The sequence below is a fragment of the Candoia aspera genome, chromosome 3 (genome assembly GCF_035149785.1).
Source record: "Candoia aspera isolate rCanAsp1 chromosome 3, rCanAsp1.hap2, whole genome shotgun sequence".
Taxonomy (NCBI): Eukaryota; Metazoa; Chordata; class Lepidosauria; order Squamata; family Boidae; genus Candoia; species Candoia aspera.
The window spans coordinates 146,686,910-146,708,272 of NC_086155.1; the positions used below are offsets into that span (position 1 = coordinate 146,686,910).

The 21,363-nt window shown below is 40.4% G+C and overlaps 1 protein-coding gene across 1 annotated transcript in view; it reads left to right on the forward strand.

The window, feature by feature from the left end:
- PARD6G (par-6 family cell polarity regulator gamma) overlaps positions 1–21,363 on the forward strand; it is a 74,595-nt gene that overhangs the window by 21,325 nt on the left and 31,907 nt on the right. The window contains exon 2 of the mRNA XM_063298997.1: positions 38–260. Within this exon, the coding sequence (XP_063155067.1) occupies positions 38–260 (223 nt within the window). The remainder of the gene's footprint in view (positions 1–37; positions 261–21,363) is intronic.

Sequence of the window (21,363 nt, forward strand, 5' to 3'; positions counted from 1 at the left end):
GACACATAGTCATCTCTACTTTTTTCTTTGATCCTAGTTTGGTGCAGAATTTCGAAGATTTTCTCTGGATCGCTTCAAGCCAGGAAAATTTGAAGACTTCTACAAACTTATCCTTCATATCCACCATATTTCCAGTATGGAAGTAATGATAGGCTATGCTGATATCCACGGGGATCTTCTTCCCATTAATAATGACGACAACTTCCTCAAGGCCGTTTCAAGTGCAAACCCACTGCTTAGGATTTTTATCCAAAAACAAGGTGAGTTAAAATGTTGAAAACTTAAACAACTTGATTTTTTTCCTCAGCTGAAAGTAGAATCAGAGGCAACTGCTGGTGGGGGTGACGTTATCAAGATAATAGTTGCAACCATGTTCGCCATCTATACTTTTTTACCCTCCCTGCTACTCCCCCCCCACCTGGTATCCCTGAATAGAATGCTGTGTTTGTTGACTCCCCAGCTAGGAAGCTTTAAATAGGCAAATAAACTGTAGTTAGGCAAATGACAGAAATACATCAGACAAAAGACTGCAGCACATTAACATTTCTTAATATGATAGGAATAATTAACATATTTTCCTCATTAACATGGCAAGTGCTATACTCAAGCGTTACTCTTGCTCGTAACTGTAAGAACTAAGTATTCTTCAGAAATATGTTCCTTAGTATATTTAGAAGGGTGCTTAAAACTGAAATAACAACTAAAGTTTGCAGAATGCTACTTGCATAAACAAAAAACATTGGAAATTTCTGTGCTTCATACCCTATGAGAAACAGGGATAGAATTCTTTATATTATGCTATAATCTTAAAGAGAAGTTTTATAAAATGATGTACCGTTGGTATATGACACCAGAAAAATTATCTAGAATGTACTTAAAATTTATGTTGGGAATGTGAACAACAAGAAGGGTCATTTTATCATGGTTGGTGGACATGTTAAAAAAAAAGCTAGAAATTTTTGGGCTTAAATACATACAGTGATTCTGAGGATTTTAAAGATTAGCATTCAATTGAAACCAGAACTTTTCCTCCTGGGACCGGTGGATAAACAGTTAGAAAAGAGACATGGAACACTGTTTTCATATAAGATAACTGTAGCAAGTCTATTGTATGCACAAAGATGGAAAGATTTGTCAATACCTACAATGGAGGAATGGTTGGTGAAGATAACAGAATTGGCTAAATTGACTTGCTTGATTAGAGAAAGGACAGTATCTACATATATTGGTGACTAGAAACCCTTTATGGACTTTTTGCATAAAAAAGAATGAATTTATGATTTACAGTTTTGATGATTACACTGGATAGATTATAGAAAGAAGAGAGTCATGATATAACTTTATATCATGGTTAAAATATAATTGTGCTTATAACTGCTGTGAAGAGGATCATAAGCCACTTCTTTATATCTTTCTATCTTTTCTCTCTTTTTTCCTACTACTTTTTTTTCTTTTTGCACTTTTCACTTTTTCTTTTATTTCTCCCTTTCTCTTTCTTCTTTTTTGTTCTATTTTAGTTTGTATTATATTAGTTCTTATTATTGCTAAAACTTTCAATAAAAATTATATATAAAAAAAGAAACAGGATAGAATTTGGTCTACTGAGATTGTTTTGTCTCTCTATGGTAGTAAAATAGAGGTTTTATTTTCTTTTGTTTTGTAATGCAGGATACAATTCTGTGAAGTTTTGTTCACATACTCTTTAGTATAGGGGTCCTTGGCATCTTTAGCTGGACACATTTGGATTTTTGAGGCATAACATGGGCATGAGGGCTGTCATGGGAAGGGGGAAGTTGAAGCAGGAGGACCCAGAGGCCCTCTGTTGAACCCCAGTTCAGAAACTTTGTAGGATATGCCTTGTCCATGTTGGGTCTAGAAGTTCCCAGTCCCTGGCTTTCGTGTCTAATAGATTTGTTTTTGTATTAATGTTTTCATGCTAAACATATCAATAACACAAAACTGGATCATTAACCCATCTTCACAGACATTCATGGAACACTGACTTTCTTCCCCTTTGTCTCTGTTTGGGTCCACCTTCAAGGTCATGAATTTACATGATATAAAGCAGGCATTTTAAAAAAGATTAAATAAGGACCCCAAGTGACGTGATGTTAGCTCAGTGATCCGACTGGAAGGGGAGGGGCAGAATTTTGAGGGATGTCACATTTGTGGGGAAAGAATCAATGTGGTATAAAGATTGAGGTGTTGGGCTAGAAGCAGGGAGACCCAGATTCTAATCCCCTCATAGGAACAAAAGCTGGCTGGGTGACTTTGGGTTGGTCTCTCTCTCTCAGCCCCAAAAAAGCATCAAATTCTGCAACAAGCCAGCTGAAGAACAAGTCCTTCATTGCATCATGTGCTGATCGTTTTGCCATGTCACCTAGGCGAACATAGTGCAAACAAGCGCACTCTGTAACCAAATGGGACAAAATGCTAAAAAGAAAAAAAAGTTTAATTTGGGGGGGTAGGATTAGTAAAAAAAAATAAGCATTCTACTCAAGGCTGAATGGATCTATTTTAGGTCTTTATTTTTTCAAAATTAATTTATTTGATTCATACAGATCAAATCTTCAATGTTTTTTGCAAAACAACTACACTTCTTATTTCAGCTTGCATACGGTGCTGGAAACTGCAGCCTGATGATTTTGCATGAAGTTGTTGAAGGTTTAAATGTTTTTTAAAACATAGCAAGAGTAACGAGGCTTGGGAAGGTAACAGGGTGACTAGCCAATGGTGAACACACTTATCTTTGATAATCATAGTTTGAAGGAAGTAGAATATATATAAAGCTATAGCCAGTATAAAATCTGAAGAGCTGGAAAAAAATAATGTTGTTTCTCCTTTATATTCCCTTACCAACCATTCTAACAGTCCAGCTGCCATGCTCATTTTTACTTACTTCAAGTGTAAAACTTATGGGGTATGTTAGTGTTAGATATTTGCAAAGGCTCGCCAAGGCTTAACTTTGGAGTAGAATGCCTTCCCAAGGGAAAAAAGAGGCTCTGCTTTCCTCTTGATACCAAATCAAAACATCCCTCTTTCCTCCAAGAATTTGAACATTTATTATTTTTATTTTGAGTTATTTGTTGGCTTTATTTATTCATTTCATTTCATTTCATTTCATTTCTATAGCCGCCCATCTCAACAAGTGACTCTGGGCGGCTTTTTTATCTTGGAATTGTATTATAATATAAGTAACACAAGAAGTCAGTACCCTATCCTGAGATCTTTTGTGGAGAAGAAGTTGTTATTAAACTTAAAGCAGGCTGCATTTAAGTGATTAGTTACCTTTTTGTGAATTTTGGATCAAAGGTTTTAAGAATTCCAAAGCTCTCAATGGGTGTTTCTCTGTCAATACACTTTGTCTTATTCTGTCTGTTGTTGCTTGATACTCCAGCAAAGCAGTTTGTGGCTGGATTACTATATTGGACCAATATTCTTCTCTTATTTCAGAGTCAAGGGAATAAACAGATGTCCTGCTTTAGGGCTCCCCCCCCCCCTGCTGTGCATGCTGAGGCCACTGATGCTTTTAATTGCAATTGAAATAGAAACCTTTCCACAGGTGGAGAAGTTGATAGAGGCAGCACGGCAAACCTGAGTTTAAATCCCAGCTGAGTTTCATTGGACAACCTTGGGGCCCATTCTTTACACTTAGCCTTTGTCCTCTGTCTGCATAAAAGGGACAATGTCTTGTCTCATTGTGATGATAAGGAAGGAAATGCTATCTGGCCTGAGCCTTGGGTATTAGAAGAGGAGGAGTATCTAAATAAAACATAGGATAGATAGTAAGTGAACCAGCCTCTTTCTGCTCCAGTGGAACAGACACTGGCTGGATCTCTTCTAAAGAAAGGATTCCGTGTTGCTTACCAGCCTTTTTTCCCCAGGAACAACTTGGCAGGCTGGGATGCAGTCTTCCTCTTTATCCAAATTAAGAGTAGGCAGACATTTTGGACTAGAATTCTTCTTATTGACCATAGTGGTAAGAGCTGGAGGAAGCAGTAGGTCAACATATTTGGAAAGTTCCGGATAACCTATGTCCTGATCTAGATGCCCATGCTATTGATTTTTCAAACTCATGTGGTTTGCAGATGAGGAGATGATCATGTGTCATAAGAAGCAGGTGTTCAGAATGCTCAAAGCAGCTCTTCATGTTCAAAGTTGTTTGAAGCATTTTGCATATATCTACCACTTAGGCATACAAGTTGTATTTAGTGTCATTTAAATGGCAGCTGACACATCACCTTAGGCATTGAGTTTGGAGTATCTGTTAAATCCATCAGTGGCACACTTGCTTTAGTGTGCCAGTGCTCAAAGGATACCTATGAAATGTAGGCTAGATTACCGCAGCAGACTTTTTATATGCTATATGAAATGAGGTAGTAGGACCCTAACTGTTTTTGGACGCGTGAGCTGCTAGGAAACTAGTGCATGCGTGAAATTCTTCATGTGTTTTCTTATATAGTATCCTCCATATGGATTGGTTATCAACTCCCATGAACATAAGTTGAATATAGTATTAAACAAGGATACTTTCTTCTGTTTGCTTGCTTGTTTTTGTGGGGGTGCTTAGTTCTGTATGACAGGCTGCTGTTAGAAGGGCCAGTTTACAAAAATGAGCAGGAGTGCTGGCCTTCCAAGTAATAACTACCAAGCTCGGAGCTTCCCACCCATTCGGAGTTGGCCTAACATTCTCTCTGTTCTCTGAGGTGGCGGTCCTGATCGTCAGCAAGATTATTTTGCATCAAAATGAGATTTGCCAGAAGTGATCTGGCAGCATTAGGACAGTCTCCCCACTTACTTTGGGCAACTGACTGAAGAAAGATCGTAATTAAGACACCTGAGGCAGTTTAATGGGCCTAGTTGATTTATTTGGCAAGAAGAAATCTGCATCTCTCATCATCTTAGGGGAGTATATTTCTGTTCAGATTAAAGAGTGGTTTATCCCACGCCTTTTTAAAAAAAAGACCAACACCTTAATTTATTTTAATGTGGCTTGCCTCTGTATGTAAATTAGAAAAAGGCGTAATTTACTCAGCCAATCAGCATAATGGATGATAAAGAGAAAAACTTTGATTATTGAACTTTAAATTACATGACTGTCTCTCCAGTCAGAGGTGAGGAACTATTGGTCCTCCCAGTGCTGCTCAACTATAACTCGCAGCATCTCTAGCCAGGATGGCCAACGATGATTTCTGGGACTATAATTTACTGGTATCTGCTGGGCCACCATCTACACTCAGAACTTCTAGACAATTTAGGAATTCACTTAATCTTTCAGCAGACAACTTCCTCAGCAGATCTAGAAAAGCACAAACATAGGCATTTATCACATGGGACACCAGCAAACCTGTCTTGTGCAACTGCAGAGGAAAGCCATTGAACAGAAGACCAAAGAAAAGGCATGCTGGGGCCTCAAAGAAAGGTTACTAAAAGGAAACAGATGGAGCAAAAATACAGTTGTATTTCTGACTACAGGATGCTTCTCTAATGCTTCATCCAAGGCAGGTCTTTCTTGTAGGGATAACACTGGGATGCAGAACAGACCATTCTCAAGTTAATCTTGTAATTATTGCATCATTGGGCTGTGCAATAAGAGCCATATGCTGGGGGAACGATCCAGTAAACCTCAATTTAACCCTATTTAATGGTCTTTGGATGCAACGGATCAAAATTGCATTTGAACGTCAGTTCTGATACAGTGGACATGCTTGTTCAGATCATTGGTGTAAATTTATGCCATTTGTATAATTACCCAAGTGGGACGAATTATATAATTACATAAATTCATATTTAACAAATGCCCTTTTCCCACAAACAACCAGTCAAATCAAGGTTTGATTTGAACATCTAAAGGTGTTTGTAAAGGGGATCCAAGATGGAAGTACTTAATGCTCCTTCATGCAGACACCAAATGCCTTTTGGGGAAATCTAAAGAAACATGTTTCAACCCCTTTGGGACTGGCTGGCGGTGGTTGGATCTGGGGAATTGGATTATGGAAAGGCTGCTTTAATAAAGTACTGGAAAAGAAGTTGACTGTTCAGTTATCCAGAATTTGTAGTATTTGAGATACTGCAGGTTGCTCTGAATACCGAAGAGTCAAGAAGCAGCTACATCTGCTGCTTGATCAAGTAGCATTGGACTTGTTCGTTTTATCTTTCTTGGTAGATGTGAATCACCAGGAGCTGCGGTCAACTTGAAGGCAACTTTATTTTGCTTGATAAAGAGTGTTCTAACTATTCCAGGCAAGACTGAATAAAGCTTCCCAAAAGATGGTGGTATCAGTCTTCTTTGGTCCATCAATCATTTCTAGTTAAACTAATGTCCACATTTTAAATAAGAGGAGACGTGTCCCAATATGCAACAGATATCGTTCAAATATTTACTTCAGGCTGGTCATCATGTACCGAAGTGAGAGAACTTTTCCTCAACCTGTCTGAGAACTGTGATATAAAGATTTTTGCTTTAGGGGCTTTTAATGTAAGCCTTTACCCCAGATTATTTAAATAATGCTACTCTTCTGCATTGTGCTATCAGTTGGGGCATTTCTACTCTGGAGTTCATTTAAATACTGGAGAGTGGGGTGAAAAATCTCTTGAAGAGGTTATCTTGGGTCCCATTCTTTTACAACTAAATCTGTGGGACTCCCTTAATTGGTCTAATAAAGGCATGAATGGGCCTGTTAAAATATTCCCCTCTTCTACAGCCCCTGTCAAAGCTGATTCACAAGTATAAATATCAGTGGAATGCGGGAGATCTCTTGGGTTTCAACTGTACTTACAAATTCTAGACCATCAATTCTTTTTCTGCCTCTGAATAGCTAAGATGATTATTCAGGAATTCTGTTTTTCCATACTTCAGAAATACAGCCCACTCCTGACTGAGAATCAAAGAGAAAGCCTTTACTTGGGGATTTTTGTGTGCTTCCATTTTCTTTTTGGCTTTATTTGGAAAGTTAAGTTAGAAAAACGTATTTGCCGCTCAGTCTCTTCACAGTGTCGGGGAGGGGGCATTTTGTGTTAGCCTACAAAGCTGTCTTAGAGAATCAAGACTCTTCTTCTATTCAGTAACAAAAATAATTTAGCAGTACTCTGGGTAGGTGTAGAGAAAAGGGAGGAAGTGGTGACTGCAGACACTTGTGAAGATTTGGATTGCCGCAGAATTGGTACGCAGTGGGAGAAGTAAAGATTAGCTGGCCTCTTTTCCCAACTGCATTTTCTTCTGACCCCTCCCGAGCAAAGTGTTTTTCTGTCTCCAACATTATGCTGGAAGTAACTTCTGCTGAGAAAAGTAGCTGGAGAGGTGACCAGAGAGAAAAATCTCTTGTATTTTAAATCCACCTTGTTAGGAATTTGCCACATTCTGTTTTAATTACTGGCTCTGCCCTCAGATTTAATTAGCCTTAAGGGCTGTTTTCCCATCTTGGATGATGTTAGCAACAGAAGTGACAGTTGGTCGGCAGCGTAATTGTAGGCTAGGAGGGTGGGAGATCTGTTTTTTTCAAGTTGGGCTTGAGCTTAATGGGATAGTGGGAGACTGATCAGAAACAACTTTGCTTACTGGCGGACTTAACTATTAAGTTGGGAACATAGTTTTGTTTTGTTTTTAATTCTGACTGATAGCTTGTGGTTTATTTCTTAAATCTAGCCAATAAGTGCTTCTTTATCAGATATTTAGACAAGTCTTTAAAACAGCGTCTTCAATAACTGGCTAAAAGAGGACACCTTTGCCATATTAGGATGGTGGATAAAATGGTCTGAGCCTAGAGGTGCTTCTGATTGCTTCTGATTTGTGAGGGTATTGTAAAGCAGATCCTGATAGCCTTTAATAAGAGAACCTTCTTAAGAACAAGGAGGGATACCAAGTGCAACAACTGATGAACAGTGGAAAATCAGCATAGCTTGTGGGCTGATAACCCTGGTCAGCATGTTTGCGTAGCACAGAATACTCACCAGAAGCTTTTCCGATGGTGGGATGGTGGTAGTTTTTCAACCATTGTCAGGGGAATGTTGTGTAGTTTGGTGATGCAGAACTCATTCCTTTTTTTTGACTAACAACTTCTGTGGGATTTCTTACCTATCTTCCTTTCACATGAAAAGAAAGAGTCACTGAACAGATAAAATGTGTTATCATTCGTTATTATTTAGAATAGTTGATACAAGTTCAGCTCTGCTTAATAGTCAATCTAAGCAACTAGATTCTTATCTACAGACTGTTGCCAAACACTGCCAGAGTCTGTGGGATGCCAGCACTGGAGAAAAGCCCTGGTTTTTCTGATTCTGCTATTTGCCTGTCATAAGATCCCAGGCAGATAAAACTTCATTGCAGAGCTTTTATGCCTCCATTCTCAAGCAATAGTGCCTTTGATCCCTCCGTATGTGTGCTAATCATCTTGACATACTAGGATACACAAAAGTGGTAGACAATCTTCTCCCCAATTTAGTTTATGAAAATGTTTTAGCTGCAGCCTCTTATGTTCTCAACCTTCTGTGTCTCCTGAGGAAGAATAATTACTGCCTGGCTTAAGCCAACATTTCATAACTAGGCAGGCTGTTATTCCTGTCAGCCTGCTGAGTCAGGCTTGCTGAATTATTTAATTTTTTTGCTTGTGGGGGAGAGAGGGAGGCATGTTTGTAAAGGGTATGAGAAATACGTTCTGTTGCCACTGGGACACGTTGAATCAGCTAACCCCTTTGCTGCAGATCTTGTAATCTGCATTTCTGGGGTGTCTTGCAACGCCCCTCCTGTGACAGGAAAAAAAGCAACCATTACTTTGGTGTGTTGGCAAAAACATCTCTGAAATTATGGCCATGAGAATTGTTGAAAGAAGCCTAAGCTGAATAGCTAGTGTCATTTTGCCAATGGGTTATTTTCGGTGGCTTCAATTACATTCTTGCTTCTCCCTCCCCCTCAACCGCATGGGTGCAGCGTAAATGTATGCTGAGTTGCAGTTGAAAAGCCACTAAATGAATAAACCTTTGGAGAGAGAACAGCCCCCCCCCCCCCGTCTCCCTTCCATTCCCCTCACCCACCCGCTTTCTTTTAAAGATCCTTCTTGCTTTCCTCGTAATATAAATATCCTTGGTCTGGGATATTTTGCCTTGACAGTAGCCACAGGGAGTTTCCCTTGGAAGATGTTGCATAGGAGTTGGGAGAGAGGCTGGCCTTTTCAGCGCTGCTTCAGAAGAGAATTATGAAGTTGTCGAATGCTGGATTTGCATTGTACTTCTCATAGTCTTCTTCCTGCAACAGTGACAGCTAACTTTGCAGCATTTGTGTGCACCGGGGAAGTGGGAAGAAAGAAAGATGTTGCACCCTTAGAATAGTTTGCAATACCAAAAAGAAAAAAACCCCAACCCCTAGTCCCCTACCCCTCTGACCCAGACTTCGAACCAGACTTTGAACCAGTCAGGCTCAGAGTTTATACTTTTTTTGTGTGTGTGTGAATGGCGAAGATTTTCAGTGTCTGACCTCTGTTTGTGAAGTAGCCAGCGATGACTAACATTCCTTAATCCAATTTATAAAGGATTTTCTCTCACATCACATTGAATCTGTGTTTCTGTATTTATCTCTTCTCAGCCAATAAAGAAGGGGAGAGATCTATGAAAACAAATAATGCCTGCCTGCCTGCCTGCCTTCCATCCATCCATGCTATACTAGTACTTGGCTTCTTTTCCGCCATAATCTTTCTCCTTTTGTAAATGAGAGGTAGCCCAAATGTGCCAAATGAAATTTCAGCAGATCCTCTATGGCTGGCTGGGGAATTCTGGGAGTTGAAGTCCATACATCTTCAAGTTGCCAAGGTTGGTCTAGTTAGACTGTCTGAGATGGGAATTTCATGCAGTGGTTCTATTCATACCTCAGTGGAGAACTGCAGAAGGAAGTTCTGATAGACAACTGTTTATTGCCTGGACATTTATACAGTGAGATCCTGTAGGATCCCTATTTTCTTCCCCCAACCCCAATAAATATGAACCTGCTAAAGTCACTCAGATATTTGGATGAAGTGTGAAAGTGAAAATGCCTGGTCAGGTAACATTTTGGATGAGGATCAATAAACCGAAGGTCATTTTTGACAAGAGGGCGTTATTGTTGGTATATGGCACTCTTCCTATTGCAGACTGGAATATGTTTTCTCTAAAAGAACAAATACGAAACATTCCTTAATTTGTGGTTCTGGAAGAATAAATGACTTTTGCGGAATAGAATATTCTTCTAGCTCCAGCTTATAAGTGAGGTGTAACTGCAGCTAGCCAGAGATAACCTGCCTTTTGCTGACCTCCCCAGATTGACCTGTGCAAAATGCGAGACTCCCTTTGAAAAACTGGTGTGAAATCAATGTTATTTAAATCAAGTTTATGCAGGCTGGTATCCTTGTCTTTTAAAAAAAATCTCAGGATGATTCACAACAAACCTAGCATAGATGATGAATGAATAGCAAATAATGAAACAAATAAAACCCATAAAATAATGTACAGCAGTTTAGCAGATTTGCATATTTATTTTATTGTCAGATCCTTGCATATATTGTTTTATTGTAAACCACCCAGAGTCCCTCTTCTTGGGGGAGATGGGCGGTGGCAAAATTTGAAGAATAAATAAATAAAGATGATGATGATGATAGTTTCACCAAAAGTCTTTTCTCATTAACTGTTAAATTGTCCCAAGAAGCTTTTTAGGTAGTACACTATGGTTCTAATGTTTTTTATTTATTTAAAAGGCTTATATAGCCACCCATCTTTTGTAACATAATCCTGGGTGGCTCACAAAACAACAGTAAAGGCATAAAAACTATAAAAGATATAACAACAACCCATTCTCACTCTACCCCAAAGCTTGTGGGAATAATATACATATTAATACATTATTTGGACATACACAAAGGATTTGACCAAGTCCTTCAGCAAGGGCTCCTTAGTAAAGATAATAAGATTCTGCTGGATTAAAAATTGGAAGCAGATGGTAGGAATAATTAGACAGTTGTCACAGTAAAGGAATACAGATCTATATATGTGTGTCTCAGTTTATAAATACTATGTACATAGAAACCATCGGGTCAGGCTCATTATCTGAAAACAAAGATGTACGTTAAAATAGCTAAGTTTGTGGGTGATCTCAAGCCAAACAGATGAGTGATTGCTTTTGCAAACTGAGTAAAGACCGATCAACAAACATAAACATAACAACCAGCTAAAATATTTATTATTTCTTTTTAACGAATGTCGCCATTTTCATTGGTAAAACAATCCCAAGTGGTAGCTGAGGACTTCTTCCTGCTGAGGACCACATCTTTTCAATGATGCCCTGTTTGGAGACAGAACCTGGCACTGAATGAACAGGAATCAAAAGGGGTCAGGGCCACTGATTTTTCCTCTCTTGTTCCCTAAATACAAAAGAAACTACATTACATTAGATTGAGGACTACAGGTTGCTCATCCATGTGCTAAAGTGATGCTCAATAAAATAATAACCCCAAGTAAACATACTTCGGTTGGGAATATGTATATTTAATTATTCTTCCCCTTCCTCTGTATTTTACTGATGATTTTGTCCCTTTGTTATTTTTTACTAGATTTTTTAATCCTATTGTGAAAGCTGCCTAGAATCACTTCATGAGAGAGGTGACATAGAAGTTGATAAGTATGCAAACCATACATATTTTGGTAGGATTTGAACTATGATTATACCAGAAAATATATAGGAATTGTGACCCCAATAACTTCTCAGTTTAGGCACTATGCCAAGCATGGGTACGTATGGCTTCCAGATGCTTTTGGATTCCATCTTTCATCAGACTTAGATAACTTGGCATGGTGAAGAATGATAGGAATTGCATTTCAAGAATACTTGAAAAGCTGCATGTATACCTCTGCATTCTGCCTATGAACAATAGATGCTTTGATATGGGGAAAAATGGAATGTGTTGGTATTATGGCCTGCTTATGGGCTTTGTGCAAGCATCTGACCAGTCAGGATTAGAACATGGAATTTTTCAGTCCTGTCTGGGGTTATAATGGATCTGTAATAAGACTTTAATCTTTTATCCAGGATTGGTCTGGAAGCTTTCCTACCATTTTTTCCATCCTAAATGCATGAAGTTTTAACATCTTATATTTCAGCCTTTCCCAAACTTGAAGACTGCTGGGAATTATATGCATTGGCCCAACATATCTGGAGCCCACTGAGTTGGGGAAGGTTGCTGTATGTTGTATATGTTGTGCCAAGTTAAAATATGGACCCTGTGCTGCAGTTCTTCCTAATACCATAATGACTTTTTGAGAATCCTTTCCTTCTACAGCCACAAAAAAGCCCCCCTTTACTACTCGTGTGTATGACTCATGTTCATGGTGTCATTATCTAGCGAATACCTATACTATTTGCAATGTACCTTTGTTTTGTTTTCTTTCTTGGTATTCACCTACAGCTCTTAGTTCTGAATTAAATTATTTTCCATGACTTGGAATATACCCACCTCACTCATAAGCATGTATTAAAAGAATGGGTAATCCAGTTTTACCAGTATGAAGGCACAGTGCCACCAGTATACTTGCTTTCCTAGGTTATCTTACCCATAGAAGAGCAAATCTAGCTGGTTTGGAGAACCAAGACGCAAAGTTCCGCGTCCTGCCTATTCATAACTTAGTTGTGATGAAGCAGCTTCCTATTCATGCATATTCCTTTTATAAAGTTATTGTTGATCCAAAGGCCATTGCCAAAATTCAGAAATTGAGTGGTCTCATTAGTATTGCATATCCTTGTAAACAAGGTTTGTCATACGCTTTTTGTGTTGTTGTCTATGGGTTGAAAAAATAATTATCTATAGATAGTCTATCAATTAAGTATGAATTCCATTTTGCTCAGCCTACGTTTTTCACATTAACCATTCCAAAAGAGCAACATAGCCTAGTGTCTTGATGGGACAGACTATCATGGCTGTGGTTGAATCAGGCAAAGATTACCAGAGCTAGACTGCAGAAAATGATGCTGGGTAACTATCAGAAGGGACTTGCATTCTTTTGTGGTTTTTGCAAGCAACAACAGCCAATGGATCAGCCACTAAATAACTCTCACCTTGCTTGGAGAAGCAGGTATACCCATGTTTTCTGTCAAGATCATTTTGTATCCTACTTTGTGCTTGTCCTTCTGCTTTCTGGCAACTTAATGCATGCATTTTAATATTCTGTATTGGGAACTCTGCTCTCAAGATTTGGTATAGACTGAGTCTGTTGCTTTTTCTTCAGGCCTAGTCAGTTTACACATTGGTGAAACCAACGCTGGTAAATCCAGTTCTCATTGGAGCACCTGGGGGCTTCTCTGATTGGCAGATGGGAAGGTCGAAGTTCAATTCTAGAAATTTGCTTTTCATTTTTCTGGGAAGATACACAAAGGCTTGCATTACTCCACAGCAAAAAGAAACTGTTGCAGTCGGTGTCATCAGTGTGGATACAAGGCTGCATCCTTGCGCCTTTACAGTTGCACTGCTATTTTAATTGCATTCTTCAGACTGTCAAATAATCCATTTCATCCCCCAGAGCTGTATTACTCCGTTCTGCTGCCTTCCTTTCTATGTCTCAGATAGGCTTCGGAGGAGCCTCCAAGCATTACCTGGATTCTGCAGTGGGTAAAGCCTACCATCAAGCAGTTGAAAAGAAAGGTGGTTCTGTTCTATAAAAGACTTTCTGGCTGCTAATAGCAATTAATTACCCACAAATACCTCCCACCACTTTTTCTCCCAAGGAGCCCCTGGGAGGCATGGGGATCTCATACTCTGAAGCGCCCACCCACAGCACCCGCCTACCCATCCGTTCACCCATACTCCGTAGCACTACCCACAGCACCCACCTACCCATCCGTTCACCCATACTCCGTAGCACTACCCACAGCACCCGCCTACCCATCCGTTCACCCATACTCCGTAGCACCCACCCACAGCACCCGCCTACCCATCCGTTCACCCATACTCCGTAGCACCCACCCACAGCACCCGCCTACCCATCCGTTCACCCATACTCCGTAGCACTACCCACAGCACCCGCCTACCCATCCGTTCACCCATACTCCGTAGCACCCACCCACAGCACCCGCCTACCCATCCGTTCACCCATACTCCGTAGCACCCACCCACAGCACCTGCCTACCCATCCGTTCACCCATACTCCGTAGCACCCACCCACAGCACCCGCCTACCCATCCGTTCACCCATACTCCGTAGCACCCACCCACAGCACCCGCCTACCCATCCGTTCACCCATACTCCGTAGCACCCACCCACAGCACCCGCCTACCCATCCGTTCACCCATACTCCGTAGCACTACCCACAGCACCCGCCTACCCATCCGTTCACCCATACTCCGTAGCACCCACCCACAGCACCCACCTACCCATCCGTTCACCCATACTCCGTAGCACCCACCCACAGCACCCGCCTACCCATCCGTTCACCCATACTCCGTAGCACCCACCCACAGCACCCGCCTACCCATCCGTTCACCCATACTCCGTAGCACTACCCACAGAACCTGTCCATGGCTCTCACCTGCCAGCCTGCTTGCTTGGGACGCAGTTTCAATGGAGTAAGCAAGCATTTCTGGATTCCGACCTCTTCCCATGTCGCAGTCACATGAGGTCCTCACTTAACGACCCACACCATCCTTTTTACTGATGGCAACTGTCATGCGCTGCCTACCTCTGAATAATGCTCAGACACTGGCTCGGTGGAACAGGCTCTGGTTTATTCATAGCGTAGGTACAGCATCGGGAAAAAAGCTGAGAGTGACAGGAGCGCGCCGGTGCGGGGTTTAAATACCCCGCGCCGGTCAGCGCCCCCTCACTCGCGGTCACGTCACCCCCCTTTGTCCAATACGTTGACCTGCCGGTGGGTGAGGGGTTGCGAGGCCCCGCTGGCGTTCCGGGATCGCCCATCATCGGTTTCTCTATTCCTCCGGTGATTGCTTTCAGCTGGGCGATCTCCGTTGTATTAGCGCTGATGGCTTGGGTGTGTTCCGTGATCCGTTTAGCTATTGTTTCTTGACCGTTAGTCGTTATGGGTTGATGGCTACTTATCTTGAGCCCCTTCCCCTGTTTCCTTGCTATTGTCATGTGTGCCATTGCGCTGATGACTTCAGCTCAACGGCACTCATGACAGCAACAGGGACTGCCAGGATTGCCATCGCTAAGTCACGTGGCATTGCATTTTATGACTGCATTACTTAGTGACGGAAATCCCAGTTCCAATTGCTGTTGTAACCCGAGGACTACTTGTAACTTAGGAGAACAACTCTCTATCTGGCCACCCAAATTATCCCCAGCGGTTTGTTTTGATATGAGCTAGGATCTCCTGTATGATTCACATGTGAATTTGCTATCTGAGATACTGGTTGAAATTAAACTTTGGAAGCAGTTCTTTAGTCCAACTTGTTCTTGTCAACAAATCTAACTTTTCCTGGGAGGCAACTGCAACTAGTGATCTCTTTTGTTGTGGCCACTCAGCTCAAGTGTTAATAGTAGTGGCTCTGGGGAAGGCTATTTTTGAGGTAAGGCACCATGTTTTCAATCTTGATTTACAAATGTACAGATCCAAAATCCCAAATTACGTTTAGGAAACTTTTATCTTAACCCCTTTGCTACTCGCAGCTTGAAGGTGCTTTCCAAACTCTTTTACGGAGAAGTATTCGTCCTAGCAAGGTGTGATGCCCTGCCATCAAAGCTTTAGATTGCTACTACACATTCTCAGAAATAACCACTGAATCGTCTCGTGTTTTGCTGCACTTTCCGTTCTACCACACTTGGCAATCTGTACTGATATACTGATATCCTTACCAAGCATATGGGCTAGGCTGAGTCCAAAATTATATACTTCTTTGCAGATACTTCCATGGAAATCTCAAAGGAAGTCATTCAATTTTACTGCAGCGCAATTGCCATCAGAAGCCAATGGCTGTAAGCTTGTTAAGGTGTGGAATGCCTTGTTATTTTGAGGATTATAAAGATGGCTGCCTGATGCTATTCGGTGTCTCATTATAGTTGTTTATATCACATTCTCATTTAGTTAGTTTAATCTACTTTGCCTGTCATTTTACCTCACTCTTTTCATCTGTTTTGTCACTTGCAAAAATATGTATTTTTGAATGTAGTCTATAAATTCAATGAATAAAAAAAGCACCTGGCTGATCTTATCTGGGTCTGGAAGCTAAGCAGAGTTGGGCCTGGATAGTACTTGGATGGGAGGCCTCAAGGAAATACCAGGACTATAGGCTACACTGGGAAATTGAAAAACATTTTGGAAGAAGATGGTGGCAAATCACTTCTATGTTGCTGTCAAGTAAGTACATAGATGTGTCCACAAAGTTACGAAAAGTTGAACTCTATCCATTCTTATTTTGATACAAATGTTGTCCCCACTCCCTGCCCAGAGAGAGGAGACTTGAATTAGCTTTGACTGGAGAGTGTCCATGCATGGTTAGAGTCTTATGTATTATTTTGGAATTCCTTTATTAGAGTTAGAAGAGAAAAAGCTCTTCTAACTAAACACATGGATCAGGTTCTGTGCCCTAAATCTTAGTAGGTATAGGTCTTATAATAGCCAAGAGGCCTGAGGAATGTGTAGCAGATTCTCCATTAACTAACTTAAGCTATAGGCACTTTTGAATAAGCTTAGGAGCACATTTGGAAACGGTTGGCTCTCTTGGGTCCTTACTCCAGTCAAATGTTGTGTTGGAGTTGAATCCTTGCAGACTTCTGCCTCATTTTTGGAGATCCTCCTCCATTTGCTTTTCTCTCTTCTCAAAGAAACCCATTGTAGTTGGGGACATAGCTTCTTTTCAAGCACAGCACAGTCTGTAAAACTTGACACCCAATTTGAAACAAATATTTCAATTGATAAGCCACCCGCTACACTAGTTTTAAAGCAGATAAATGTTTTGGCCAGCTGTGTAAAAGAGTTAGTAAGACTGGCTGTTAGCCACAGGCTTGCCCACTGTTCTAATCATCTTGGGACTATGATTTAAAAGGGGGAATGTTTAATGGAAAACGGTACACTTTTCAACCCAATCACAAGGATATTTACTTAATATTGTATTTCATCTTCAAAAAGCATAATGTGTGATAAGTATCCTGATCTTTTGGTGCTAAGATGAACAAATGAAAGTATGTAAAAAATGGGTCGATGTAGCTGTGATCAAAGAAAATCCAAAAGTAGGGTAATATTTTTATTGAAACTGGCTAAACACATGTATACCCTTAACAGCCATTTGCTTACTCTGAGAAAAGCATTATCCAACTATTGAAACTGCAGTATGTGTGCATTTTATAATTTAGGGGTCCACAACATTTTTAGGTAGTGTGTAGCACTGCATAAAATCATGAGCATCCTGCACACACAAAAACACACAATAGCACTATAAATGATCCAAGGGTCAAATGTTTTTACCTAGAATGTTGTGAGTTTCCATAAGAATGCAGAGAGTTGTGAGTTTGGTATACTTGTGAGATTTGGGCCATTTTTAATTTGTTATAATGATTTGTTGCACTTAATGGGGGCAGTAATATCACCTAGGATCACCATGTTGAAGGCCACTCTTTTGATTAATATTTATGGTGCCTATTTTTTTTCCAAATACTGATTTTCATTCTTTCCATGTACCAAAATGCATAATGGAATCAGATACCCTTTGAAAACCTTATTTGGTTTTATACAAGGCCCCAATAGATTTTTGAGTACAAATGTACAACCCTGTTAAGTTTCGGTCTGCTCAGTTTGGGCCTATTTGTGAATTGGGGGGGGGGAGTCAGCATGAAAGCATGAGTTTTCATGTGTGTTTTTCTTAATACACGCCGCTTTTATATAGCAGATTATGTAGTTTTAATACAGTTCAAAGAAGGACCATGCTTAGATTTGGGAAGGAGGAAGAATGTGTATAGTCACTCCTATCCTGGTCCTAAGATGGTACAGACCAATGAGAGCAGTAGGTGTGGCTTGCCCTCACCCCTGTCATTGTGAACATCATCTGAGTGTAGTGCAGATTTCATGAAACATCAGTTGTGCCCAGATCTCACTAAATATTTATTTATTTATTTATCAAATTTGTCACCGCCCATCTGCCTTATTTTGAACCGCCCAGGGTCCCCCATGTGGGGGAGATGGGCGGTGATAAAAATATGATAGATAAAATAAATAAAATTTTCTACCATGGGCAGAGAGCATTGCTCAGAATCTTGAACCGGAATGGAAGATATCTATTTCAACTTAATTTGGAGTCATTTGTACATACATTTCAGTATAATATAAACAATAAAATCCAGGACTCTTGGTATAAGCCACTAGGCTGTTAATTCTGCCCCGATCTCTTTGTCATTTGGGATAAAGGATGAAAGGGTATTTTTAAAACTAGATCTTTCAGCGTATCATTAGCAATGCCATTTTTCACCTCTATAGGAAGTAGAACCAGAACCATACTCCACTTCTGGCAGTGTGAACTGCTCACCCTAGATTTGAGTAAAGAAAAATTACTAGCTATGCAGCAACTGATCGTGGAGGTTGTTAGGAACCCACAAGTCACAATGAACGGAGTACAATCATTTTGGCACTCGTTTGCTGAATTTACTCTGTGAAACTTTGGGCAGGGTTCTGTAAGTAACTGACTCAAAAGCAAAGAATATGTTTGAAAAACTCTTCATATTATAGCACACTTAGCTGAAATTTTTTGGGAGGGTGTCCTGATATATTTTCATAAAAGGCCTCTGTAAATTAATGGAAATGTTTGCTGGAACCTCCCAGTATTAAGCTGTAATTTAAAAATAGAATATCTAAACTCAAGGGAGCAGGGGAGGAACAAGTAGCAAACTTTATTAAACCAAAATAAATTGTTCTTCATATAAATGATGAAGATCTGCTCTAACTTTGCCTCCTCCAGATGCATTGGATTATAGTTTCCAACCCACAAGGCCAAAGGCTGCTCCGGCTTGATGGGAATTAACAGTGAGAGGATCCTAGTTTTAACTTAAAAGGATATTTTGGGCTGTAAAAGTATTCTCACTCCCTCGCTTCTGACCTGTTTTAGAAATATTTCTTATCTGTAGATGGGTTCATTTCTTCTTGATTTACTTTGCCTTTCTGTGACCAGGCATAGTTGGCCAGAACCATCTATAGCAAGATGTGCTATGAGCCCCCAGTGGCTGGCACAGTTTAGCCTGCTGTTGATCAGGAATTGCTCTTTGGGGATGGTGCTGAAGTTTCCTTTTAAAGTTTGCCTTCAAGCTGTGTGGGAAAACAGGATTGCTGGAGCTGGGGTATGTTTCATCAAACATGTGAAACATGTAAGTCCCGTGATATACACAGAATTCTTTTCCATGGTGCCCCAGATGTTACACTGGCCTGGGGAGTTTGTGCAGAAAAGCAATCTGGTAGGTTTTACTTTCAGTACTGTTGAGATAACAGAGGGATTGCCAGACATCCTCAGTTAGGATCTTGGGGGGCTGTTCTTCTGACACTCTCACTTCTGGAGCTTAAATAGGGCCGTGAGACAGAGGACCCCATTCTCTGTTGACACCCACGTGTGGAGAACTTTATGTTTGCCTAGCGCCTCTTCTGTAAAGTTTTAGAAACTAGGTCAAAACCATTATATTTGCCTACGCTCGTAACATACGGTGTGAATGACCTCATTCATGCTGCTTTTGCTTATTATGCTAGGATTTTATTTTGTTTATAATTTTTTATTTTAATCTCAGTCTTGCGTATTTTTAAAGCCAGGATGATAAGTGTTATAAATAAAAGAGGCCTCACTGGGGAGTTCCTAGTGTCTCCAGAGACATCTTAAGGGCCTCTTTTACATTCCATTGAAATGAAAACCGATTCAGGGTTGGAGAAATCTGCCTGTGTGGACACAACTTTTCTTAGCATGTTCTTTGCCACAGCAGCACTGTGCCCACAAACAGGACCATTGTCCGTTTCCTGCTCCAGCCTCCTGCTCTGGAAACTGGATAGTACTGGCCTGCTGTACAGTAAGTGGACCTGTCGGCTTGTGTAACCAGTGCCAATATGTTCTGTGAAACAACCAGTATTAGGAACAATAGACTCATATTTCACCAGGATAGACTTGGCTTGCAATTGCTGTTTCAGGGAAGTCTGCCCTCTGTCATGAAGATCTGGCAATTCTGGGAGCTCTTGATTTGTGATTTGATTCTCATTCACATGGTGGGCATTTAGTTGAGGAACGCCGGACAGCTACAAATGTCACTAAGAAGCAAGAAGACTTCTTTCCACTGTGGTTACCTTTTTATATAGTCCTTCTTCTTACATTTTCTACACTAAAGGAACAGCACCTGGGTGCTGCACTGGGTGTGGTATTTCTCCATTTGAACACTGTAAGTCCCATTGGGGAGACCAAAGTCTTTGACAAAGGTTTTGAAGCCTTTTTTCCAGGTTTGTGGCCATTGACAACTCTTTTTCTGAGGTCCACAGAGATCTCTGTTGTTTGGGTCATGATTCATTTTGATAAATCTATATCATAAAGAGGTGGCAATCTGTGTTGGTGTTTTTTTACATGATGCCAGACAACGTGTGTGTCCCTCAAAGTCACACCTGACTATCATCTCGTTGATTTGAAATCTGACTCCACTTAGCACCTTAAGAGAACTGATTATCCCAGGTTTTCACATACGTTTCCAACAAAGGCAGTGAATGTTGCCTCAAAGTGTTCAATAAATATATAACACGGCATACTGCTTTGGATTAACTAGAATCTATTCAGCTATTTAATAAGACCAGCTTATTTGCCTACACTCTTAATGAGCAGTGAGATCAACCTCATTTGTGTTGCTTTTGCCGTGTATTTTGCTAGTGATCTTATTTTGTCTAATATACACCCACAAGCATCTACAGTGGTAAAAATAAGTTTGTGAACCCTTTGAGACTATCTGTAGTCCTGCAGTACTGTGACTTACTACGTTCTTTAGTAGGTCATTGTGAAATATATGTGTGAGAAAAGAAATGTATTGTGTATCTGTTGATTTAGAGCAAGCATAAGTGAATGAGCTTGAATTGTGGAATATTTTGTAGTATGGAATGTAAGACTGGTGGCTGAAGAACAGCCAATGATGGGAGCAAAGTATGCATGAGAGTAAACAGAATACCTACTGAATGGTTCAGCATTTAGCAGGGAGGAAGACAGGGATGTGTGTGGTGCCCATTACTTATAGAAAAATATATGAAGAATCCTTAAGGTGACACCAGAGGTTTGTTGGTTGAAGATATGAACTTACATGTATTTTTATATGCAAATGGTGTTTTTTACTGGCTGAGAACTTGAATGCTTTGCAGTTATTGCATGATGTAATAAGGAGTATGAATCTGAAAAATAATACATAA